The sequence below is a fragment of the Rhinoderma darwinii genome, chromosome 11 (genome assembly GCF_050947455.1).
Source record: "Rhinoderma darwinii isolate aRhiDar2 chromosome 11, aRhiDar2.hap1, whole genome shotgun sequence".
Lineage (NCBI taxonomy): Eukaryota > Metazoa > Chordata > Amphibia > Anura > Rhinodermatidae > Rhinoderma > Rhinoderma darwinii.
Window position 1 is genome coordinate 83,204,643 of NC_134697.1, and position 26,668 is coordinate 83,231,310.

Here is a 26,668-nt window from a genome sequence, read left to right on the forward strand (position 1 = left end):
CACCTTGCACTGTCAGAGTCTTGTCTTTGAATTAACCTCTTGTTTTCCTTGTACTTGCCGCGTGTGTTGTATTTTTTTTTTTCCTTTATAGATTGTGCCATTACGGGTCTACTAGTTTAGGCTTTGCTCTTATTTTTTGTGTGTATGAATGGCAGTGGCATAAAGCATAGCAGAAATGTTCCCTCTTGAATGGTAATGGCTGTTCACATGTTAAGCTGCGTTATTTTACTGCAGCTTTATGATGGTCGAAGACTTCACGAATCAAATATGCTTTTGGGTTTGGACCCAGTATACTGTACTTTTTTTTTTTTTTTTTTTTTTTTTTTTTCTGTTCTAATAATTCTTGGAATATAAAATAGCAGATATTTGTTTTAAATTTAGGAAATTATATGTTAAGGCTTAAAGGGGTTTTCCCATGAGGGACATTTATGACACATCCACATGATATGTGATAAATGTCAGATAGACGCGAGTCCAACCTCTACCACCCGCAACCTATCTCTAGAACGGGGTCCCCTAAACCCCGTTCTAGCTTTTTGAGCTTGCGCTGCCTCCCAGACACTTCCTGATGTACATGGTCGGGTGTTACGGAAACAGCGTAGCTCAGCGAGCTACGCTGTTTCCGTAACGCTCGACAATGTAATCAGGAATTGGCCGGGAGGCAGCGCAAGCTCAAGAAGCTAGAAGTAGAGATCAGTGGAGAGAGGGTCATGCGTGCGCGCAGCTCTCTCTATTCTGTTCAATGGGAGTTCTGAAAACCGCACGTGCGACCCTCTCTCCAATAGTTTCCACCTGAATTCTGCGGTCAGTTCTAGATGTGTGCGGTTCCCACCCCTGGGTCCTGCACATGTCTATCTGACATTTATGTCCTATCCTGTGGATATGTCATAAATGTCTCTGATGGGGAAAACCCCTTTAAGCTTGATAAACTTGTTTCGGCCAGATAAACTAGAAAAAATAAATGTATATAGTGACGTGATTTGCACTGTAATCACACAATTGTGTTTTACTACCGGCTTATGTTGGGATTTACACTTTATAGTACTACAATAAAATGAGTAATAAGGTATCTCTTGTATAATGTAATTTTAGGGTGGGTTGTTGTTTTTATTTGTTTTTTTTTTAAGTGATATCTTGTTGGGTTGAAAGTGTGTTATTCTAATCTCTTCCATTTTTGGCTAGTGAATGGCTAATTTGGTTTGGCTAAGCGAAAGGGGTAGGGCTTAAAGATCCCTGTGTCCAACTGCATAGAGGGGAGGCTCCTGCTGCAGCCAGTTGTCTTACAGCAAGACACAGGACAGTAAGGAGGAGGGGAGAAAAGGCTGATTCCCTGGGACACAGAAGATTTCTTTATATTTTTCTCCGTATTAATTGCTATATAAGATCAATTAGGAGCAAAGATAAAAAAAGGAGATTAAGAGAAGAATTTCTGGGTTATTATTTTTGTGAATTTTCCATGTTTTAGTGTTCCTTTTAAAATTAACCTGTGGTGAAATGACCGCTATGTGCGAGCTGCAGTTAGGAAACCTGTTATTTGTTGTTTTTTTGGGGGGGGGGGGGTTTAGGTGCATTTCCAGATCTTTGAACTAGTGGTGGTCAAGATATTTTCATCTCCTGGTCAGTTGCACCTGCTTGTAATCCTTGACCTAATGTTAGCGCTGCACTGTGGCTGTCATCCGGATCAGTGATGTCACTTTTTAGTGTCAGTAATAATTGACAGGGTAACTGCACCAAGCCTGTCTAGCATTGCATTCTGCGGAGACCACACCACTGTCTATACAGCGGTCTTGAACCTGACCATTGGTTTTAGAGCCAGTTCGTATGTTGATTGTGAGGTAGATTATTTCAGATTACAGAATATTCTGATGAATGAGAATTGCATTGATCTAAAACTTATTTACAAGCTTCTAAAGAGTTTTCTTATGGGTTTTGAAAAGATATTAACCAGTTATTGTTCAGAAACTATTTGCGTGGTTTACATGGAAATGTGTTGATTGCCTCGATTCTTCTAATGTATTCAATCTCTTTCGATAGGTTACTTGTTATCACGGTGTGAGGGGCAAGCAGGCTCTCCCGAGAAACCGTTATCAGACTTGGGGCGTTTATCCTATCTGGCTTACTGGAAGAGTGTCATCGTCGATTATCTGTACGCTCATCGTGAGAAGCAGATGAGCGTAAAAGAGCTAAGTCGGGCGACAGGAATGTGTCCTCATGATATCGCCACTGCATTGCAACATCTCAACATGATGGACAGAAGAGGAGACAGGTAAGTGACCAGGTCAGAGATATTGTGCTATTTTAAAGCAGATCTGTCTCCATACTATGCTGCGCTGTTTAATCTCTGCTATTAGCCCATATGGCACAAAAAAATATTATGCAACTGGGCTAATAGCAGCTGACAAAGACTGCAGCAGATTCTTCATTATGAGTCATCTGTAATCCTGAGGGGAGCTTTCCCCAGCCCCTTAACACTAATGCACATGACCGTGTGTGCCTCCAGAGTCCTGTCCGTGATCCGTTGAAAGATCAGACCTGTCCCATCTTTCCACCGATAGGAGAGTGGTGTCCATTTTCACGTACGGGATTCGCCCACTAAAGTGAATGGGTCCATAAAAACATCAGGTGCCACTCGGATGCCGTGAAAAACGGTCTGAGTGGCACTCTGTCGTGTGCAACTGGCATTACAACAGTAATTGATAGCTGCGGTCTATACATGCTTAAACGTGGCAGCCAACAATCACTGGTGGGAGTCTTCTCATAAATACAACGGACTCATAACTAGGAGTCCACAGTTTTCTTTGTCCGCTGCCATTAGCCAAAACGCACAATTGTATGATGACAGATCCACTTTAAGCATAATTTTACTGCATACAGACACAAAAATGGTTCAGCTTGGCAATCATAAATATATATCGGAATTTTTCCTTTTTAATTAAAAATGCATTTATATGATTAGTTTTAGGCATATATTATTTGACAGTGATTATACGAAAAGAACAGTTTTACTAAGGACAGAAGCTGTCAAACCAACCTGATGTCTTTATGAAGAGGTGAGCAGAAGCCTAGACAGAGGGGCCGCTGTGTATATAGTGTTTTTATGAAGAGGTGAGCAGGAGCCTAGACAGAGGGGCCGCTGTGGATATAGTGTTTTTATGAAGAGGTGAGCAGAAGCCTAGACAGAGGGGCCGCTGTGGATATAGTGTTTTTATGAAGAGGTGAGCAGAAGCCTAGACAGAGGGGCCGCTGTGGATATATTGTTTTTATGAAGAGGTGAGCAGAAGCCTAGACAGAGGGGCCGCTGTGGATATAGTGTTTTTATGAAGAGGTGAGCCGAAGCCTAGACAGGTTAGACGCTGTGGATATAGTGGTTTTGGACTTTGCAAAGGCATTTGACACTTTCCCTCATAGACGTCTAATGGGTAAATTAAGGACTATAGGTTTAGAAAGTATAGTTTGTAATTGGATTGAGAATTGGCTCAAGGACCGTATCCAGAGAGTTGTGGTCAATGATTCCTACTCTGAATGGTCCCCGGTTATAAGTGGTGACCCCAGGGTTCAGTGCTGGGACCACTATTATTCTACTTATTTATTAATGATCTAGAGGATGGGATTAATAACACTTTCTATTTTTGCAGATGACACCAAGCTATGTAGTAATGTTCAGACTATGGAAGATGTTCGTGAATTGCAAGCGGATTTGAACACACGAAGTGTATGTTCACACACTCCGCAAAAAACATCTCAAAATACGAAGCGGTTTTCAAGAGAAAACTGCTCCTGATTTTCATCCGTTTTTCTATAGAGTCAATGAAAAACTGCTCTAAAAAACGGCTCAAGAAGTGACATGCACTTCTTCTTTTTCGCGGGCGTTTTTGTATGCGTCTGGTTTTTAAAAACGGCCATGTAAAAAAAAAAAACGCCCCGCCGGAACAGAACGTAGTTTTTCCCATTGAAATCAATGGGCAGATGTTTGGAGGCGTTCTGCATCCGATTTTACGGCCCTGGAAAACGGCTGAAAATAAGCCGTGTGAACATACCCGAAGTGTTTGGGCATCCACTTGGCAAATGAAGTTTAATGTAGATAAATGTAAAGTTATGCACCTGGGTACGAACAACCTGCATGCATCATATGTCCTAGGGGGAGCTACACTGGGGGAGTCACTTGTTGAGAAGGATCTGGGTGTACTTGTAAATCATAAACTAAATAACAGCACAATGTCAATCAGCTGTTTCAAAGGCCAGCAGGATATTGTCGTGTATTAAGAGGCATGGACTCGCGGGACAGGGATGTAATATTACCACTTTACAAAGCACTAGTGCGCCCCCATCTAGAATATGCAGTTCAGTTCTGGGCTCCAGTTCATAGAAAGGAGCAAAAATACAAAGAAGAGCAACGAAGCTAATAAGGGGCATGGAGAATCTAAGTTATGAGGAAAGATTAAAAGAATTAAACCTATTTAGCCTTGAAAAAAGACGACTAAGGGGGGACATGATTAACTTACATAAATATATTAATGGCACATACAAAAAATATGGTGAAATCCTGTTCCATGTAAAACCCCTCAAAAAACAAGGGGGCACTCCCTCCGTCTGGAGAAAGAAAGGTTCAACCTGCAGAGGCGACAAGCCTTTACTGTGACTATATGTAACTATGTGACTATATGTAACTATGTGACTGTATGTAACTATGTGACTGAGAGAACCAAAGTTGATCAGAGACAGGAGCACAACGGAGCAGCCTCCATATGTGTGCGGGTCCACTCATATATATCTAATCTACCTGCGTGACGAACAGCAAAATAATTCCAGATCTCGTAATTGCCAGTCTCCTGTCATAATGGTTTTAGTGAGCGTACCAAGTCATTTGGAGACATCCGAGGTGATCTGTTACCAGGACTCCCCCCTTCTTTTTATTTTTTTAGCAGCAAGCTGCAGTCCTTGTCTTCTCATTGGCACATTGACCACACTAGGCAGCAGATTTAACCATGACATCAGAATGTGGAACAGTAATGCAGGTCACTAGGAAAGTGTTAAGATACTGCAGGCTGTTCGTGGAGTGGTCTGTGAATGATGTGTTTTCTAATATGTAAATATTTCATTACAGCTTTGTTATAATCCGACGGGAAAAACTCATGGAAAGTTATATGTTAAAGGTGAAGTCTCGACCTCAGATAAATGAGGTGGATCCAGAATGTCTCAGGTGGACACCGATTATTTCATCAAATGCTGCTGTGTCTGAAGAAGAGCAGGAAGTGGAAACTAAGGTACAGGTTTTTTTTCTTTGAATAAAAACGCATCAGAAAAGACTTTCTATAGTCATCCTTCTAATGTTTAGGATAGGGCTTCATGGCAATACGGTCGACCCAGATTCGTAGTACAATCACAGCATAAAACCTCATGCACATGGCCGTGCCCGTAATCGTGGTCCCTGATTTTGGCCACGGCCGGCCGCTGGCACCCACGGACAGCCACCCGCATTTTCAGCCAGTGGTCCCGTATAAAGTATGGGAGCACAGTCCGTAGAAAGCAAAAGATAGGACATGTCCTATCTTTTGCTTTCGGCCCGGACACCTTCCCGTATCTCTCAATAGAAATAAATGGGTCTGTAATTGCGGACAGCAGTTACGGCCAAAATCTATGGTTGTGTGCGTAGGGCCTTGCTGCAACTCCTAGGCTGCTTCAGTGTTTCTATATAGGAAAGAAAGTTGCACGCATCCCTGTAGAAATTGCAAAAGAATCCGGCAAGGGAACAGTGTAGGAAACTATTTATTTGGGCAGAAGAGATTTTGTGCTGCCTATATATGTAGCTCACAGAGAATAAAATTGTAGCTTACTCTCAGCTGTGGCCAGTATTATGCCTGTATATATGGGATTTCCGCCTCTGAATGGAATCCTACATTATTCAGTTTACTGACTGCAAGCAGAGATCTTGAAAATGGTGAGTTTGAATACAGAGAATATTGTAAAAGTTCTTAAAATTTCTAACACAATTTTACACAATGTATGGTTTTCAAGGTACTTTAACAGGGCTTTCAGCTTTTTATGACTGGTAGGGGGCTTATCCGTGAAGTTGGGTCTAATTACCAGATGAAAAATGAAGGGAAAGATGGTAAATGGGATTTTTACAAAAGCAACTTTAAAGATCCCCTTTGAACCTTTTTGCACAGAGGTAGAGTAAAAGTAGTAGCACAAACTTATGATGTCCACGTTTAATGAAGTCGGCGTGCTACTGCTTTTCCCAAGTAAACCTAAGATTTTAAATAAATGTAAAAAAAAAAACGTATTATTATTATTCTAAGAATTTTTTTTTTTTTTTATAAAATGGTGGGTGATGTTAAGAAATTGCCTTCTCCAGATGCAGAGTCATATACTTGGACATGGCAAGCCTTTGAAACCTTTTTTTTGTCTTAAGTTCAGTGTGTTTTATGCAACTTTCTAATTTTAGTTTTTACGAAAAAAAATTACTTTTTGAGATACAGCTGTTTTGTATCCTGTATACTGAGCAGCTGTATCTTTTGCTGAATCCTGTACCCGTCAGGTCCGCAGAGCTGCTGGTATCAGTGTCACGCAGAATCCACCTGTTATCCATCACATCGAAGTTCATCTTAGATGTGATGAATAACCGGTGGATCCACACGCAGGACCTGCTGACACTAAACCCGTTGGTCTTGGTGACCTGACGGATACAGGATACAAAACCGCTGTATCTCAAAAAGAAAAAATAATTTTTCATAAAAACTTCGTAGTTGTACAAAACGTATTTATTTTTTATTTTTTTATTTTTTTTAAATCCCTTTGAGTTGTACATAGGCTTTAACCTCTTCACGCGCTGCTCCGCAATAGTACGTCCTGCAGAGGGGTTAGTTCCCGCATCAGGACATACTATTGCGGAGTAGTTCCCGGCGCACAGTGTCCGGGAACCGGGAGATCAGCTGTCCCTGACAGCTGACACTCCAGCCTTGCCGGTCAGCGGACCATCGCCGCTGATTTAGGCAATTAACCCCATAAATGCGTCGACGGATTGCCGTCGCCACATTTAAGTGGTTTGAAGCACATAGGCAGCCCTCACGAAGTGATCATGGGGGCTACTGATGCTTGTCGTGGCAATCGGAGGTCAGACAATGACATCCGGGTTGCCATGTACGGAAGCCTCGGAGGAGCAGTCTCCGGCCGGTCCTCCGAGGCTTCCTGTCAGTGTGACTGTTACGTCACAATGACAGTTGGAGTACATTACACTACGTGTGTAGTGTAATGGACTCTAGCAGCGATCAAAGCTGCAAGTCTAAGTGTCCCCTAGTGGGACAAGTGAAAAAAGATAATAAAAATGTTTTAAAAAAAAGTGTAAAAATAAAAGTTATAAGTGATATAAACACAAATGCTTTTTTTTCCTATAATAAGACTTTTATTATAGAAAAAAAATGAACACGTTAAAAAAAAAGTACACATATTTGGTATCACCGCGTTCGTAAACCGATTGGTACATGCAGGAAAAAGGTCTAATTAGTATACATATATTGATATATGCTACACTAGTGCCTATGTATAAAGGCTAGACCTCAGTGGAGTCAAGTAAACCTTGGTGTATTGCCCTAAATAACTGATATAGAACCTATAGAGTCTATAGGTTCTATATCACCGTGTTCGTAACGACCCCAGCTATAAAACTATAATGTTATTTTTCCCGCACGATGAACACCCTAAAAAAAATCAATAAAAAACTACACCAGAATCGCTATTTTTTGGTGACCACCCCTCCCAAAATAGAGAATAAAAAGTGATCAAAAAGTCGCATGTACCCGAAAATAATACTGATAAAAACTACAACCCGTCCCGCAAAAAACAAGCCCTTACACAGCTTTTTTGACTGAAAAATAAAAAAGTTACGGCTCTCAGAATACCGTGACACAGAAAATAAATAATTTTATAAAAAAGTGATTTTATTGCGCAAACGCTGCAAAACATAAAAAACTATATACATCTGGTATCGCCTTAATCGCACCGACCCGCAGAATAAAATATAATGGTCATTTATAGTGCACGGTGAACGCCGCAAAAAATAAACTAAAAAACATTGTCAGAATTTACTTGTTTTTGGTCACCCGGCTTGCAAAAAAATGTAATAAAAAGTGATCAAAAAATGCTTGTACCCCAAAATGGTACCAATGAAAAGTACAGATTGTCCCGCAAAGAATAAGTCCTCACACAGCTCCGGTGGTGAAAAAATAAAAACAAGTTCTGGCTCCCAGGAATATGGCGATGCAAAATGTGCAGTGTTTTCTAAAAGTGGATAAGATCGGGCGCCATTTATCAGTGCGACACCGGCCACATATCTGCGGATTATTATTTACTTACCGCATTATTATACCCTCTTATTATGCCCTGATGTTCTCCGCACAGATTACATATACCCCCACAGTATAAGCTGAAATACCAGCAATACCCCAAACAGAAAAACTACCAAGCAAAATCTGCGCTTCAAAAGCAAAATGGCATCCCTCCCTTCTGAGCCCTACAGCGTGCCCAAACAGCAGTTTGTGCCCACATATATGGCATCGCCATACCCGGGAGAACCCGCTTAACGCTTTATGAGGTATTTGTCTTATGGGGCGCAAACTGGGCACAACATATTATGCACTAAAATGGCATATCAGTGGAAAATTGCAATATTCATACCATCCGCTGTGCATTAACCCCTTTGAGCACTATGACTTAATAGCACGTCATGGTGCGGGGGTGATGTATGGAGCGTCTCACGTGCTGAGCCCGCTCCATATGCTGCGGGTGTCAGCTGTAATACAGCTGACACCCGGGACTAACGGACAGGAACAGCGATCGAGCTGTTACAGAAGCCTGTAAAAATAACAATATACTGCAATACATTAGTATTGCAGCATATTGTACCCGCGAATCCAATGATCGCTGGTACAAGTCCCCTAAGGGGACTAATAAAATGTGTAGAAGAATTAAAGTTATTAGTAGTGAGAAAGAAAAAAAAGGTAAAAAAAAAAACCTTTTCCCATTTTTCTTCAAAAGTAATGTAAAAAAATCAACCGAATTGGTATTGCTACGTCCGTAAAAGGCCGAACTATTACAATATACCATTATTTAACTCGCACGGTGAACACCGTAAAAAACTTAAATAATTTAAACCGCCAAAATCGCTGTAGTTTTCGTTTTTACCGCACGGCGAAAGCTGTAAAAACGAAAACCCCAAAAAATGGAATCAGATTTTTTTCCTATATTCCTATATTTTCCTATTTTTTTTCAGTTTCCCAGTACTTTTTATGGCACTTTAAATGGTATCAATAGAAACTACAATTCCTCCCGCAAGAAATAAGCCGTCACATCTCTCTACTGACGGAAAAAGAAAAAAGTTCTGGCTCTTGGAAGGCGGGTAGTGAAAAACGAAAATAAGAAAGCAAAAAATGGATCAGTCCTGAAAGGGTTAATTCATTTCTAATGAAAAAAATGTATGATCACATGTGGGGTATTTCCGTACTCGGGAGAAATAGCTTTACAAAAATTGGTTGTTTATTTCTCCTTTATCCCTTGTGAAAATGAGAAAATGCAACATTTTAATGGAAAAAAATTGTGATGTTAATTTTTTCCGCCTAATTCTAATAAATTCTGCAAAATACCTGTGGAGTCTAAATGCTCACTATACCCTTAGAAAAATTCCTTGAGGGGTGTTTCCAAAATGGGGTAACTTGGGGGGCTTCCACTGTTTTGGTCCCTCCAGGGCGTTGCAAAGGCGGCATGGCACCGAAAACCAATCCAGCAAAATCCGTGCTCCAAAATCCAAATGGCGCTACTTCCCTTCTGAGCGCTGCCATGGGTCCAATCAGCAGTTTTTTTTACCACATATGGGGTATTGCCGTAATCAGGAGACATTGCTTTACATATGTTGGGGTGCATTTTCTTTATCTCTTGTAAATATTAAAAATGTCTATGTTTTTTCAGAAAAAAGTAGATTTTAATTTTTACAGACTAAGGGTATGTGCACACACACTAATTACGTCCGTAATTGACGGACGTATTTCGGCAGGAAGTCCCGGACCGAGCACACTGCAGGGAGCCGGGCTCCTAGCACCATAGTTATGTACGATGCTAGGAGTCCCTGCCTCGCTGCAGGACAACTGTCCCGTACTGTAATCATGTTTTCAGTACGGGACAGTAGTTCCACGGAGAGGCAGGGACTCCTAGCGTCGTACATAACTATGATGCTAGGAGCCCGTATCCCTGCACTGTGTTCGGTCCGGTACTTGCGGCCGAAATACGTCCGTCAATTACGGACGTAATTAGTGTGTGTGCACATACCCTAATTCTGATAAATTTAGCGAAAAACCTGTGCGGTCAAAATGCTAACTATACCCCTAGATAAATTCCTTGAGGGGTGTAGTTTCCAAAATGGGGTCACTTTTGGGGTGTTTCCACTGTTTTGGCACCACAAGACCTCTTCAAACCGGACATGGTGCCTAAAATATATTCTAAAAAAAAGGAGGCCCCAAATCCACTGGGTGCTCCTTTGCTTCTGAGGCCGGTGTTTCAGTCCATTATTACACTAGGGCCACATGTGGGATATTCCTAAAAACGGCAGAATCTGGGCAATAAATATTGAGTTGCATTTCTCTGGTAAAACCTTCTGTGTTACAAAAAAATGTATTAGAAATGAATTTCGGTAAAAAAAATTAAATTTGTAAATTTCACCTCTACTTTGCTTTAATTCCTGTGAAACGCCTAAAGGGTTAAAACACTTTGTGAATGCTGATTCGAATACCTTGAGGGGTGCAGTTTTCAAAATGGGGTGACTTCTGGCGATTTTCTAATATATAAGGCCCTCAAAGCCACCTCAGAACTGAACTGGTCCCTGAAAAAATAGCCTTTTGAAATTTTCTTGAAAATATGAGAAATTGCTGCTAAAGTTCTAAGTCTTGTAACGTCCTAGAAAAATAAAAGAATGTTCAAAAAACGATGGAAACATAAAGTAGACATATGGGAAATGTTAACTAGTAACTATTGTGTGTGGTATTAGTGTGTGTTTTACAAGCAGATACGTTTAAATTTAGAAAAATTCTAATTTTTTTCAATTTTTTTTCTAAATTATGGTGTTTTTTCAGAAATAAATACCAAAATTATCGACACAATTTTTTCACTAACATAAAGTACAACATGTCACGAGAAAACAATCTCAGAATCGCTTGGATAGATAAAAGCATTCCAACGTTATTACCACATAAAGTAACACGTGTCAGATTTGAAAAAATAGGCTGGGTCCTGAAGGCCAAAACAGGCTGGGTCCTGAAGGGGTTAAGGACCAATGAGTGTCACCTGTAAGCTACACTGTAGGAATAGCAAAAATTAAAAAATGATATTTTAACCTACAGAACCATTGACTTAATCTGGAAGGTGCCAGATCATTAACGATTTAAGATCATAGAAACCTATATAAAACGTATTGGTCAGGGCTCATTCAGACAAGCGTGTATCTCGTCCGTGTGACGGCCGTTAAAACAACTGCAGTCACACGGACTCATGTATTTCAATGGGGCCGTTCACACGACCGTTGTTTCGACGGAGCGTGTGAAAGGTCTGTGAAAAAATAGAACCGGTCTTATTTTCTTGCATTTTCACGCATCCCTCCATAGACTAGTCTATGGGGGATGCGTGATCACGCGTTCCGCACGGGTGCAACTCGGACGTGAAAAAATGCAGTTTTTCATGTCCGAGGTTGGCCACATTCGTGTGAATGTAGCCTTAGGGTACAGGAAATACTGACCGCAGCCGAGGAATCTCACAATTGTTCTCTCTTCCCAGTCTCCTGAGCTTCTGCGCTTCTAACCACTGCAGAATTTCAGGACTATTGCCCGGTATAAAGTGCTCCCAGTTTGATTAAGCGTTAAATCGTAGCAGGGAAATTATTGAACAAAATTTGTGGTTTCTGGTGCTCGGACTAATTTTGGCGAGTACTTAGTGGTTTTTACTTGGAGAACCGTGAATTGTAAGATAGACTTTGTGGTTGGGAGGAAGGAAGCTGCACAGGACCAGCGTCTATTCCGGTCAAGTGAAATGCAGTAAAAAAAAAAGTTTTTTTAGTTTTGTGTATCCGCCATATAACCGACCTTTTTACTTCAGCAGGACGAACTTCTGGAACAGGCCGACTGTAAAGAGGGCAAAAACGAGCGCTTGATATGCACCCAAACAAGCCCAAAGCAGTCGCCATCCAAGGAAGATTCCGCTACAAGCCCTACCTCATTAACCCCTGCTGAATTACACCTCACAGAGAAAAGTAAAAAAAGGAGTGAGGAGGAAGATGAGGAACAGTATGCTGAATCCACCCCGCCAATACTGACCAAACCCCAGACGCTCACAATGAAGAAAAAGGTAACAGATTTATGGTAAATGGGCAATGTGTGCATTTTATATTTCACCTGTTGCTCAGTGGCCGAGTAAGGACTTATGTTACCAGGTACGCAAATAATAGTGCACCATTGTATTTTAATAGTGTTCTGTTCTACCCTCCTATCCGATAAGCTTCTATTGGAAGTGGACTCAACATTTATTGATTTAGGCCTCATGCACACGAACGTATTTTTGTCCTCCCGTAAATACTGGTGTAAATACGGGTCCTTGGTCACACGTATTCGACCCGTATTGCACCAGTATTTACGGACCCGTGCCCATAAATATGGGTCCAGTGTCACTCGTATTTACGGGCACGTTTTCGCTGCAAAATTGCACTGCACTAATCGGCAGCCCCTTCTCTATCAGTGCAGGATAGCGAGAAGGGGCAGCCCTTTCCGCAGAAAAAGTAAAAGAAATTCATACTTACCCGGCCGTTGTCTTGGTGACGCGTCCCTCTCTTGACATCCAGTCCGGCCTCCCTGGATGACGCGGCAGTCCATGTGACCGCTGCAGCCAGTGATTGGCCTGTGATTGGCTGCAGCGGTCACATGGGTTGTAATGTCATCCCAGGAGGTCGGACTGGAGGAAGAAGCAGGGAGTTCTTGGTAAGTATGAACTTTTTTTTTTTTTTTTTTTACAGCTTTATCTATATTGTGATCGGAAGTCACTGTCCCTGGTGCTGAGAAAGTTACTGCCGATCGTTTAACTCTTTCAGCACCCTGGACAGTGACTATTTACTGACGTCGCCTAACAACGCTCCCGTAATTACGGGTGCACACACGTAGTCACCCGTAATTACGGGAGCCCCATAGACTTCTATGGGCCTGTCCGTGCCGTAATTACGGCCTGAAATAGGACATGTTCTATATTTTTCAACGGCACGGGCACCTTCCCGTAAGCATACCCGTGGCTAATAGAAGTCCATGCGCCCGTAAAAACGTGCCGTAATTACGGGTGTTTTTACGTTCCTGTGCATGGGGCCTTAGTAAAAGGCAAATATTATTTAACTAATTTTCTAACCGTTTAAATACGATTTGACCATTTCCATGCAGTTGGGCTGGTATGTTACACAGTCAGTTTTACTGACAAGTGAATAGTGCCCTCTACTGGTCATAGTGTGCAGCAAGCAGGGTTACAAGTTTTACTCTTATAAACGTCCTCTTTCTGTGACAGATCGCCTCAACAAGCACATAAGGCCGGATTCCCACGCAGCGTAAATGCTCCGAATTTTCCGCAAAGGAATTCTGTGCAGAAATTCGGCAGCATTTACAGTAGCAGCAAAGTGGATGAGTTACAAAATCTCATGCCCACTCTGTGAGAAAAACGCAGCGAAAACGTTAATAAATTGACCTGCGGTGCTGAATTTAAAGTCGCAGCATCAAGCTGCGTTTTCGTTGATTTTCTGTTGTGGGATTTTTAATTCAATGGGGATTAATTCAAAAGCTGCAACAGAAAACCAAGTGTTGCGACTTGTGCGGCGGAGTCGCAGCGAATCCGCCGCAAAAATCGCAACTCAGAAAAAAAAAAAAAACTACTTACCCAGAATTCTCTCCTTCCTACAGTCCGGCCTCCTGGAGTGATATTCCATCCCATGTGACCACTGCAGCCAGTCACAGGCTGCAGCATCACATGGCCTGCAACGTCATCGTAGGAGGCTGGACTACGCGCAAAGAAGATGGAGGGGGTAAGTATGAGCGTTTTTGTGTCCGGCCGATAAAACGCACCACTATGGGGTGCTGTTTTTCGGACGGAACGTACTGCGGGATCCAAGTATGATACGCTGCGTGATTTTTACGCAGTGTATACGACCCGTGGGAACCCTGCCTGAGTGTGATACGTAGAGACTGTGCCGGTATTCTGGGACTGTCGCTCTGAAGGTTTGCAGATAAATGGTTTGAATACTTGTTTGGCATTACACTTACTAGTGTGGCATGTAATGCTAATGTGACTGAGGCCTAATGATGTCAAGCTTACAACCTACAAGTATGTACTCCAGGCCATGGCATTGGAAGAATGATACACATTTAGGTTGATTAGTTAGGCTGTAAATATGGTCGTTAATTAGATGAATACAATTTATATTTGAGATCAGCCGCAGGCGCTAGGATTGCCTACGGAGTTTTTAAAGTTGCCGGAGTTTAGAAATGAAAAAATATATTGTTCCTTTGACAGAAGGCCTTTGTACTAAGGAGAAGACGTGGACGAAAACGTCGTAGACTAAATAGCAGCGTCACTACAGAAACCATCTCTGAGACCACTGAAGTCCTAAATGAGCCATTTGAAGATTCTGATGAAAATCGCACTGAGCCACGGAAAAAGGACCGGGCCAAAAAAAGTGACATCAGAAGAGCCACTCAAGAAGAACTTGCAGCTAACAGAACGGAAGAGTTACCATGCAGGAGGGAAGAAGAGCCGAATACAAGTACGTCAAAACCAAGATATTTATTCTTTTGTTTAGTGTCTCAGTTAAAGAGGATCTGTCACTAGTTTAGTAATGCCCAATCTCCTAACTTATCTAATAGGCGCTGTCACACTGATAATGCTAGTGAATATTGTCCCAGAAAGTTTATTATTTTAAAGGTTATGAGATTTTTTTTTCTAAATATGCAAATGAGGCTATATTAGACAAGTGGGAGGTAACACCAGCGATTCTCCGGAGGTGGAGCCTCCTCACAGCCTCTGACACTGTCCAATCAGCATGAAGCTGCTTCACACAGTGTGAGAGACTGAGGCTGGAGGGAAGGGGGATCACTTCAAATAGCCATATCTCAGGCTGTGGATCACCTAGAACAGCGGTTCTGGTGTCATGTGAAAGATGAGATTCTAGCTGTGAAACAACCGGAGGTATCATCAGTTGGGAATGGAATCTGTATACTATACAATCACGCTGTGTTGCTGGGCAGGGAAGGGGAAGAAGCTGTATGCTGATTGGACAGCATCATACAGAAAACATTACACCGCCCAGAGTGAAAAAGAGTCCCCTCCCATTTGGCTATTAGCGCCATATTTAGAAAAATGGTCATAACTTTGCAAATAATGAATACGTTTTTGAAAACAAATCACATTGTAGTTATCAACATCACAGCGCCTATTAGCTTAGTTAGACGATAGGGCATTAATAAACTGGTGACAGATCCTCTTTAAAAACTGTTAGTTAAAAAAGGTTGCGTTATTGGCTTCGTATAATACTACAGGGATTCTGTCTCCAGGCAATTATGAGATGTCTCCGCAAAGAGAAGTCCAGGCTACATCTGCAACAAGTCCTCTTATTGGGGGCAAAACTTTGTTATGTAGGATACAAATGAATGCAGATGCTCATTCCCAACCAACCAGGTGCCCTAAACGGTTTCACATGCCAGCATCTTCTGTCTGCTTACTCACTAAACACTTGATGCTGGGGATGGATAGGATTTGCTGGGATGATTCAGGAGCATATATTGGCTTATCGCGTACCATAACCTGCAGCCACCTGAATGGAGGATTAGGATGTCTAAGATAAAAAAAAATTTAAAAGATGGCCGTTACCTTGGCTGGATAGCCCATCCTGACCCCAAAACATATTTTGATTACCTGGTGTCTACCGGTAGTTTAGGCCCTCCCCTCCCAGCTTTTCTGTGTTGGTCGGGAACTCCGTGATTAACCGTACAGGATGCCGTCCGCTCTCTCCTGCTTTGTGCTGAGTGATCACATGACCTGCGCTCTGCCTGTCATTGTCTCCGTGTATTCTACCCACGCAGAAATTAGCAGGAGAAGAAATTATAAAAATGAGAACTTTTACTAAACAAAATATACAGTTCTACAAATGGCAAAGTCATGCAAACTATAACTTTGTTTTAGCATTACAATAAATGATTGTAGATTGTTTTTTTTATTTTTTTTTTATTCTTCTGTACATAATTATGGCCAACCATCTTGCATGAGATGCTGCTCTGCTCGGTAGGTAGCTGCATTCAGATATATTCTTCACATGGACCATAGGAGCATGAAGTCTGGAGATGTTCATTGACTTCTATGGGAGAGTTTTCTAGTGACCTGTGAAGAGCGGGAGAGGAGCGGTGTCAATCACTACTGTCAATGGTGGATTCTGTGTTCCCTATATCTAGGGGTTACCTTTCATTGTAATCTTGCCTATAATGAGATGACTTCAGAAAATTTACCTCTCCAGATCAGGAAGTGTCAGCCTATTATGGGGCGCAGTGACCAGAGTCAAATTTCAGGAATGAATATTTTTATTTTATTTTATAATGTGGTGACCGAGCCTCTTTAAAAAAAATAAATAAGTGGCCTATCTCCTACATAAGGAGATAGGCGCTATAATGTAGGTGACGCTTCCTCTGCTGTAACTACCACAGACAGAGTAACAAAGTGCAGAGATTGTAAATAGACATCCCGTGGAATGTCTATTCACTGTCTAAACACTTCAGTATTGTTAATGTGTTAGTATAAGACAGCACATAGGGATCTAGCAGGATCCCTATGCGATGAGTAAATGAATGGAGAGAAGTGTAGGACGCTGATTGGTCAGCGTCAGACACTCCTCTGTACGACGCCCTCTTGGTCTAAAGTAAAACACGCCCACTTGGGCATTAAGCAACTCATTAGCATAAATCTAAAAACGCTAATAAAGTGGTGAAAATAGTAATGCTTTTTATTTAAAAAAAACGATCTGTCACGTCATCTACATTACAGCGCTGATCTCCTTATGTAGGAGACAGGACACTTATAATGTGGTGACAGAGTCTTTAAGCTTAGATAGTGACATAAAAATTTAGTAAAAAACAAACTCCAAAAATATGTTTAACGTTGATTTAAAGCATAGGGTAATTTTCTGATGGCATGTTCTCTTAAAGTACTTTCTATAGTACAGTGTGAGAAACTACAGGTTCAAGACAAATTAAAATATATACTTTATATTGTTTAGTGTTTGTTTTTTTTGTTTTATGTTGTGAAATATATTCGCTGAAAAAATGTCTTATATTGTAGAGCCCTGAAGTATACAACTGTATGTTAGTCAACTATGCTTTTTAATAGAGTGAAAAAAATATTCAGCGAGGTTTACTGCCCCAGAGGATAGTCTTTTGGCAAATGTCGGGCCCATTATATCTTAGACACCTTTCGCTTATCTATGCAAGTTTGCCATCTGGGTCGGGATTCCGTTCATGGGTTCCGTCTGACCTTTCCGTCAGGGGAACCCCTGAACGGAATCCAAACTGAAACCATAGTTTGATTGCAATGGTGACCGATCCGGTGCGAATGGTTTCGGTTCGTTGTTTAAGGGTTCCGTTGTTTTGACAGAATGAATAGCGCAGTCGACTACGGTATTCCGTTTGGATTCCGCTCTTAGGTTCCCTTGACGAAAGGTCCGATAGAATCCGTGAACGGAGTGCCAACACAGATGTGAATGAAGCCTAATTGACATAACAAAACTCCATTCTGATACATCTGTATGTTACTGCTGTCATTGACTTATTTTCTAGAATTTATTACTAAATGAAAAAATATTTGTGTCTGTACAGATCATGTAGGGAAAGTTTCTCCCGAGAAAGACGAGAACCGTGAAACCCAAGAAAATGCTCCGGTTCCACGAAAGCAGGGCTGGCCTAAAGGGTTGAAGAGAGGTCCTAGGAGAAGGCGTAGTGTGGACAGAAAGTCTGGATTTAAACTCAATTTGTACACCCCTCCAGAGACTCCCATGGAACCAGACGATAAGGCGCAGAACGAGGAAACAAAAGTTGAAGAGGAAACAAAAGAAGTTGTAGAGGGAAGGGCTCTACATCCGGAAGATGTTGTGCCGGCCCCTGAAGAAATAACGACAACTCGGGTTGAAGAAACTGAAACTTCTGTGGTAGAGCTGACAAGTTCAAGTCCATGTAACACCAATCTTAAAGAGGCAGATGAAGATGATCAAGAAAAAGATGACGATGTAAAACTCGATAAAAGTGAGAAGGATAAAGTAGATGAGGCAGAGGAGAGGACGTGTGTTGGCCCAAAAGAGGAGGAGAAAGATGTGAGAGAAGACCTAGAGGATTCAGACAGTGTGTTAGAAAATGGGAAAAACTCTGCGACCGAGAAAGTTGGTGACCTTGCATTGCCAGGTGAAGAGGAAGAAGTTGAAGAAGACCAGTCTCACAATGAAGACCATGATGCCGATGATGAAGATGAGAGCAGAGAAGCTCCTGATGCGTCAGAGAAGGGGGGATCTGAACAACCTATTCAGGAGACTTTAGGGGAGAGTTTTTTAGAACTAGGTTCAACAAATCGTACGTCTCAGGCTGATATTTTAAGCAACTGCTTTGATGAAATAATTGAAGAAAAACTACCTGAAGAGCCTGAACCAGAGGAGGAAGCCATCGTTCCATGTGAAACACACCAAGCGGGATTTGCTTCAGAGCTAACAAGTGATGCTGGGGATGGATTAGATATCGACACAGAAACGGCACAAGCTGTTCAATCTCTAACCCGTGAAAGCGAGGAGCAAGAAGATTCTTACAGAAGCTGTTCTGAAACACAGGATTCATGTCATGGACTTCAAACTTATGCCCAAAGTCCGTTGACTGTTGCTACAGAAGACTGCCATCAGTCTGACCATAGTAGCCCAGTGTCCTCTGTTACCTCACATCCTAGTCACTCCGTCAGATCTGCAAACAGCCCCAGTGCACCTTCTCTGGAAAGTGGTTATGCTCAGATCAGCCCCGAGCAGACCGCCGTTTCCGTTCCTTCGTTACAGAACATTGAAACCAGCCCCATGATGGATATATCCTCTGTGTCCGATCATTCACAGCAGGTCGTGGATAGTGGGTTCAGTGACTTGGGTAGTATTGAGAGTACAACAGAGAACTATGATAACCCCAGCAGTTATGACTCTAGCATTGGCGTTGCCACCTTACCCTCTCAAAATAGCTGTTCATATAGTGGCGGTATGACCTCCGCTAACTTGACAAAAAGTAGTTGTGCTATAACACAACAAATGTCGGCTATGAACAATAGTTGCAGTATGATTAGGTCTTCACCTCCTCAGCCACCTTGCAACGTCAAGTCCCCACAATCTTGTGCAGTGGAGAGACCTCCAAGTGGTGGTCCACAACAACCGCAACAGCTTGCCCCGTGTGGTATGGCAGGCACAGGTTTTGCCTTGTCGGACATACCCGAAACTGGAAGTGGTGTACTTGGAGGGCTATATGATAGAATTGGACAAGGGGATTTTGGGTCTGGGCACTATCCTCAACACTCTGCTACCTTCAGCCTTGCCAAACTTCAACAACTGACAAACACTTTAATGGATCACTCCCTGCCTTATAGCCATGCACAGGCTGTAACATCCTATGCAAATGGTGCCTCTCTTTCTTCTCCACTAAGCAACATGGTGCAGCTCACACAGTCACCACATTCTGTTCCCCCACAAACCACAATGACCCCTCCCGCAAACCTCACACCACCACCAATGAATTTGCCATCGCCTCTCCTTCAGCGGACCATGTCCAGTGGACAGATGGGACTTTCTCACAGTCAAAGGCTGCAGACACAGATGGGAGGCAAAAGTCACATGTCCATGCGGACTAAAGTACCTGCGTTGCCTACGGGAGCTCCTTCTGGGCCCCATCCCTCACAACTTTATGGTCATGCTCATCCTCCACAGACGGTGACCATGCAACCTCCCTCTCGGGGTCTCACCATGCAGCGTGGAATGAACATGAGTGTCAACCTGATGCCAGCTCCTGCTTACAATGTGAATCCAGTAAATACGCTAAATGCCATGAGCGGTTATCGGATGTCTCAGTCGATGATGAACAGTGGGTACCACGCCAACCATGGATACATAAACCAGAGCCCACAGTACCCAATGCAAATGAGCATGATGGGTAGCCAGCCTTATGTGCAGCAGTCAATGCAGACCAACCCTCACAGTAACATGATGTACTCCAGCCCTGGGCATCATGGTTATATGAACACACCAATGCCCAAACAGTCACTCAACGGATCGTACATGAGGCGGTGATTCGCCCTTGCAGGTACCATCTTCCCTACACCCCCATCCCAGCTGCAAAATGGAATCTACACGGGGAATCGAATGCAGACTTACAAGAAGGACACAGATTCTGCCTCCTGTTATTGGCTCACTTTTCTCCCATTTGGCCTCTCATTATTTTTGTACTTGTATAATATTTATATCTGTTCACCTTAATTTATTTTCGCACCAATTTCGCTAACACCAAGTACGTTTATCTTTCAAATCACCGAAGGGGGACCACCATCCGTCAGGAGTTTTCTGTTTGGTAATTCATACATTTATTAAAAGATTTCTATTTGTTCAAGGAATATATTTCTCAGAACTGTCTCCTCCCCTTTTTTTTTTTGACCGAACAAACTTCCTTAATGCCGTTGACCTTCTCTAAGTGACCTTCTAATTCCTATTTTAGCAGTGTTTAGCAATATTTAAAAAAAAATATTAAAAAAAGGTTTTCCAAATTATCGAGAAATGAAACATCATAGTAAAATTAGAAAGATGTGGTCCACCTTTAAAGGTTATGTACAACTTCGAAAGCGAAACAGCACCACTCCTGGCCATGTCCGGTATTGCAGCTCCACTATAGTGAAGTCAATGTGGAATTGTAGTTTAATACTCTTCAGAAAATGAAACGCCATGCCCATTGTCTGAGTAAGTGCTGCTTTGTACTCGGTCTCTCTTTATTTCAAGTAGGTGGAAAATCTTTTTTAAAAAGTTTGACTTTTTTTAACTTGTTTGCCATAAAATTTTAAGAAAGGATGAGGAAGTTATTAAGTAAGAATATTAATTTAAATGTGTTCCATAGAGAATGAATATTTCCTCAGATAGGGGATAGTTTATTAAGACTGGTGTCTCATACGTCATTCTTAATCTAAAACTTGCTTTAGCAAGGTGCGCTAAAGTTTTTAGAGACAGACGTCTTTTAATTAATCGGGCACATTTCTGGCCGTCCGTGCGACAAAGTCAAATCTACGCCAGCTATGAGTTTTTATAGCTTAAATTATAGTAGTAGTATTTTTGTTGAGACGCGGTGGCCCTGCCCCTTCCACTAAGCCCCACCCACAGAAGCAAGAGCTTAATTTTTTGGCGCACATTGTGATGTTTATGCCATTTGCACCTTTTCCACAGAAAACTGGTGTAGAACGAGTATAGTGAATGTATTTAGCTCCAGCCACGATCCATGTATTCGGCTTACCTGCCTGTCCCTTGAGATCCATTCTAAGGCTATGTTCACACCTGCGTCGGTGTGTTCCGTTCTGCAGAACAAGGGAATAACGGTAGCAACGGTTCAGTTGCACAACAGACACCGCCGACGAAACCCATTGACTTTAATAGGTTCCGTCAGGATGTCCGTGATTTTACCGGATGTTGCGCTGCTCTCTCTGGTAATCTTGGCCAGATCTGCAACGGAGGTCCCTAACGGAGCCTCCAACACAGATGTGAACGAGGCCTAAGCTGCAAAAAAAAGTTCAACTGTATCACAAAATGCTCACTCTGTTTAAGCGATGTTCACACCTGCGTCGTTATTTCTATTTTTCCGTTCCATCACAGCAGCTGAAAATGAAAATAAGGAAAGTGCGAGATCCATCTCATGACCGGAACACATTTTATCATTTTACAAGGCAAAATAGCGCTGCATGCATGTCCGGGTCTTTTGACGGAATCTGCAACGTGAATATTATTTGTTCACAACCCCTCTAAGTAAACGATCAAGCTACCTCCCTCCTTGCTCCTGGATTGTAACTGAAACTCTGTTAAAGGGGCTGTCCGAGGTTGGAATCAATAGATCTGCTTGTTTTCTCAGAACCCAAGTCATTCTTGCCCGTGGGCTGTGTTGGGTATTGCAATTCAATGAATGTGGCTGCAATACCATACACTGCCCATGGACAAAAGTGGCGCCGTTTCATAAAAAACAGGCAATCTTTTTGCTAATCCTGGATAGCCCCTTTCAACATTTCAGTTCATCTATTTTTACGTATACTGGGACAATTGGCCTGGTGGGAAGATTTATTTTGATAGACAACTTTGCATTTCTATTTTATTTCATATCAAAATGTTGTCATTTTAAAACCATCAATGTAGCTGGAGATGACACCTACACAGCGTTCTCTTTTTATTTTTTTGGTTTATCAAGCACTGATATTTAAGATAAAAAAAAATGAGCACTTCTACCATGCCAAAATCTGAACGGATTTCAAAACCAGCATTCAGCAAATGCAAAGTAGTATTTATACGATGTGTCTTACTGCAGTATGATTTTTGCCAGTGTTTCTCTTACATATAACCAGTTTTCCAAAATACATTACTTGCTTTTACTTTTAAAGGATGTTTTATTCTTTACAGACTCTATGCCTCTAGGTGGCGCACTCTTGGCTGTTGAAGCCTAAGATGTAGAAACCAGTCACACTTGGCCCCGATTTATGGTCCAGTGGATCTGGTTCCCAAAACAAAACCCGGGAATCGACCTGTTTTCCATCTAAATCGCCCTCTCTGTGTTGAGTTTCATTTGTTTGCTGGAAGTAAGCCTTACTACGCATGCTGCTTCGTTCCTTGGTGCGTGAGCTTTTCTAAGTAGTGTTACGAGTCCTGTGCTAACCTGTAAAGCCATTTGTTATGATTTTGTCTTCTGATCTTGGTCAGCCTTGTTTGAAGGGCAAAGAAGAAAAAATATATATATTTTTGTTAATTATGAAACTGTACAAAATATTAAAATGTGTAATTCTTAAGGTCCGTTTGGCCAGCCAAAGGTCTCGCACTTGAGTGTATATGATCACATATTCACTATAATTGTGGCTCTACTTTTAGTCTCTGTGGGACATAAAAAATGTTTGTTTGAAAGGAAAAACAACAAAATAGGACAAAAACGGCAAAATAGTAAAACAAAATAATGCAGAAATTTCTTTGCAAAATTTGCCAAGGAGTTTTAAAATTGACGTACGGTCAAATGACACTTGGTGTTTAATTGCTATTTTACGAAATTGCCTCTCAGACCCTTTTGCAGTACGAGGGTTTCGTTCCATCTGTAGAGTTTTCTATCTTTGTAATGTATTGAAGTTATTTTTTAATTAAAAGTGAAAAAAGAAATGTACAAAACCCATATCCTGGACAACCTTCCCCGACAACAAGATGGCATGTATTATTATATTTATATATTTGTTGCACCATCCCACAGCAAAAAAAAAAGTGTCTTATTCTGATTGCCCCTATTTTTATGTTGCTTTCTATGAAGTAAAAAAAAAAATCGGTGTTTAATTCCAATTTTTAGTCTGACACTTGAATAAAGCGAAGCAGACAAACTTGTACGTTTTTAAAATGGAAATAAATTATGAGGAGCGTTATCTGGATATATTTGGTTTTAAAATATTTCTGTCCTAATAATTAAATCGCCAAAGGATTTATCTTTTATACTTTTATATAATTTTCTGTTAGAACCATCTGCTGGCCGGTTGTTGTTTTTGGGTGTTTTTTTTGTTTTTGTTTTTAAGAGGACTTGTCCTCTGTCCTGACATTTTTTGTTTTAATAAATACTTGTTTTACCTATGAAATAACAAGGTTGGAAAATCATATTCTAGAACTCTAGTATTCCTCCTGCAAATCCATGAATAAGCTGACGAGTGGGTGCTACAATTTAATTCTTCCTGTCAATACGGTGTATTCCTACATGGCACTGATTGCTGTGTAGGCACAAGTCCCATTGAAAAGGGGAATGGTAACACTCAGTTGTCAATTTATTCATACATTTCTAAGAGGCATTACAGAGGAATGGCACAATGCAGAGTTTTAAGAAACAGCATTTGCCAAAAACCTGGCTCACATGCAGTGACCAATGGCTACACAATTTTTCTGCGTATTACTGGAAAAATCATGGAGCCATTGGCCACTGTATGTGGGACCTTACCCTAATTTTAAATGCTTTAATTAGTTTATGTGGTAGTTTTGTTTTTTTTTAGCCAAATTTAGTAGTGGATCCAAAAAGAAGGAAAAGTTTAAAGGAAGAACGTTTATCTCCACTCTTTTGTATCATCTTCTGCGTTTGGCTCAAAAAGTTTAATTCCAGCCTTCGGCCCAGTTCAGACCGCTTTTTGATGCAGAAACAGTGTCGGAATTAGCCCCAAAATAAGTCTGAAAATATTTTCTCAAATAATGGAGTAGAAACAGTATATTGTCACAGAAGAACTCATTCGATTGAGTAGAGGAGGTGTACCAAATCGGACTGGCCACAATCGACAGAGCTAGAGAACAGTTATAGCCATCCCTCTTCACAGTACTCGGTTACCCCAGGACTTGAAGAGTATGGCCTCATGCACACGACCGTAGCCATGTGCACGGCTGTGATTTTCCAGTCGGCCGGCAGCGGAGTGTCACCCGCGAGCTGCCCGCAAATTGCGGGCCGTGTACATGGCCACGGCCATTATTTTCTATGAGTGTGGACCGCAGAACACGGCTGTAATAAGACATGTCCGTTCTTTCTGCGGTCCGGGCTCCTGGGCCATGCACGGACCGTGGAAACCACCATCGTGTGTGTGGCCTATAGGAATGAATGGGGCTGCAATTCTCCTGTGGATTTTTGGGGGAATTGCGGTCACAAAAGCACGTTCGTGTGCATGGGGCCCATTTGTCACCAGTTTATAACCTCCCTATCTCCTACCTAATTTAATAGGTGCTTTGATGTAGATAACTCCAGTGTGTGTTGTTTTTTGTTTTTTTTTAAAAAAAACGTTTATTGTTGACCAAGTTATGAACATTTTTTATTTTATGCTACCTTTTTTCTGAATCCTAGATGCTTCCACTTCACAATAATTGCACTTACAGTTGACGGGCAAATCTAGCAGATTAAAAATGCCACAAACAAAGGTTACATCCTATGAGCTCACAGCCCACACAACTACCACTGTTAGTTTGTCTATGGAGATTGCAGAACTGTGTGCTTGATTTCATGTACCTCTCTGCAATGGGTGTGGTTGAAACACCTGAACTTAATAATAATTCGGAGGGTTGTTCACATGCTTTTTTTCCATCTAGTGTAAGTCAGGGGTCTCAAGCACGCAGCCCCTGAGGCTGTCATCTGCGGCCCGCAGGACAAAGAGCCGCTAGTATCGGCTCTGCTCTGGTACCCTGAAATCCCTGACATCGCTGTCTGCTCTGGGGAAGACCCTGACAAAACTGTCCATATACGGAGTCCCGGGCAGAGCGCTAGCATATGCTCTTCTCCGGGACTCTGTGGAATCCCCTGACATCGCTGTCCATGAATGGACACGCGATGTCTCGGGCTTCCCCAGAGCCTGAATCCCAGGCAGAGAGCTTGTATAGGTTCTGCTCCGGGACTCTGTGGAATTCCCTGACATCGCTGTCCATATATGGACAGTTTTGACAGGGTCTTCCCTAGAGCAGAGTCTCGGGCAGAGCGCTAGCATAGGCTCTGCTTCGGGACTCTGGAATCCCCTGACATCGCTGTCCATGAATAGACACGCGATGTCTGGGGCTTCCCTGGAGCCTGAATCCTGGGCATAGCGCTAGCATAGGCTCTGCTCCGGGACTCTGGAAATCCCTGACATCGCTGTCCATATATCGACAATTTCTCAGGGTCTTCCCCGGAGCAGCGTCTCGGGTAGAGCGCTAGCATAGGCTCTGCTCTGGAATCCCCTGACATCGCTGTCCACATATGGACAGCGATGTCCATACCTCCCAACTTTTGAATTTGGAAAAGAGGGACATTTTTAAGCCACGCCCCCTAACCACGCCCAATATCCCGCATAAACACATCAAATCACAGCCAGATCCTTCTGCAAATAACAAGCGCACATTCTCCTGGATATCACAGATATTATGGATCAGTTTATATCGTCTTTGTTACTTTTCCTATCTTGGGTATAACATTTGTTCATCACGGCAGCTGCAGGACAAACCAAAAGGCTGAGAGCAATGAAAATCAGGAGGGAGACCCTGTGGTGGATGACTTATCAATTGACAGGTAGCAGAGTTACATGATGGGGATTTTTTTTTTCCAGTTGTGTAACTGCTACCGGTCAATGGAAAAATCATCCACCAGAGCCCCCTTGTAGATAGCTCCACACAAAGTCCCCATTGTAGATAGCTCCACACAAAGTCCCCCTTGTAGATATCTCCACACACAGCCCCCCTGTAGATATCTCCACACAGCCCCCCTGTAGATATCTCCCCACACAGCCCCCCTGTAGATATCTCCACACACAGCCCCCTGTAGATATCTCCACACACAGCCCCCCTGTAGATATCTCCACA

General features: G+C 42.1%; 1 protein-coding gene across 4 annotated transcripts in view; it reads left to right on the forward strand.

Moving 5' to 3' along the window:
- Positions 1 to 23,751, forward strand: part of KAT6B (lysine acetyltransferase 6B) — an 86,700-nt gene extending 62,949 nt beyond the window's left edge. For 3 of the 4 annotated variants that reach the window (XM_075841856.1, XM_075841857.1, XM_075841859.1), the window contains exons 13-17: positions 2,035 to 2,266; positions 5,105 to 5,264; positions 12,133 to 12,381; positions 14,575 to 14,824; positions 17,919 to 23,751. In XM_075841856.1, coding sequence (XP_075697971.1) covers positions 2,035 to 2,266; positions 5,105 to 5,264; positions 12,133 to 12,381; positions 14,575 to 14,824; positions 17,919 to 20,398 — 3,371 coding nt within the window. In that variant the 3' untranslated portion in view covers positions 20,399 to 23,751. The remainder of the gene's footprint in view (positions 1 to 2,034; positions 2,267 to 5,104; positions 5,265 to 12,132; positions 12,382 to 14,574; positions 14,825 to 17,918) is intronic. The other variant, XM_075841858.1, reaches the window with a different exon arrangement.
- Positions 23,752 to 26,668: the final 2,917 nt, after the last annotated feature.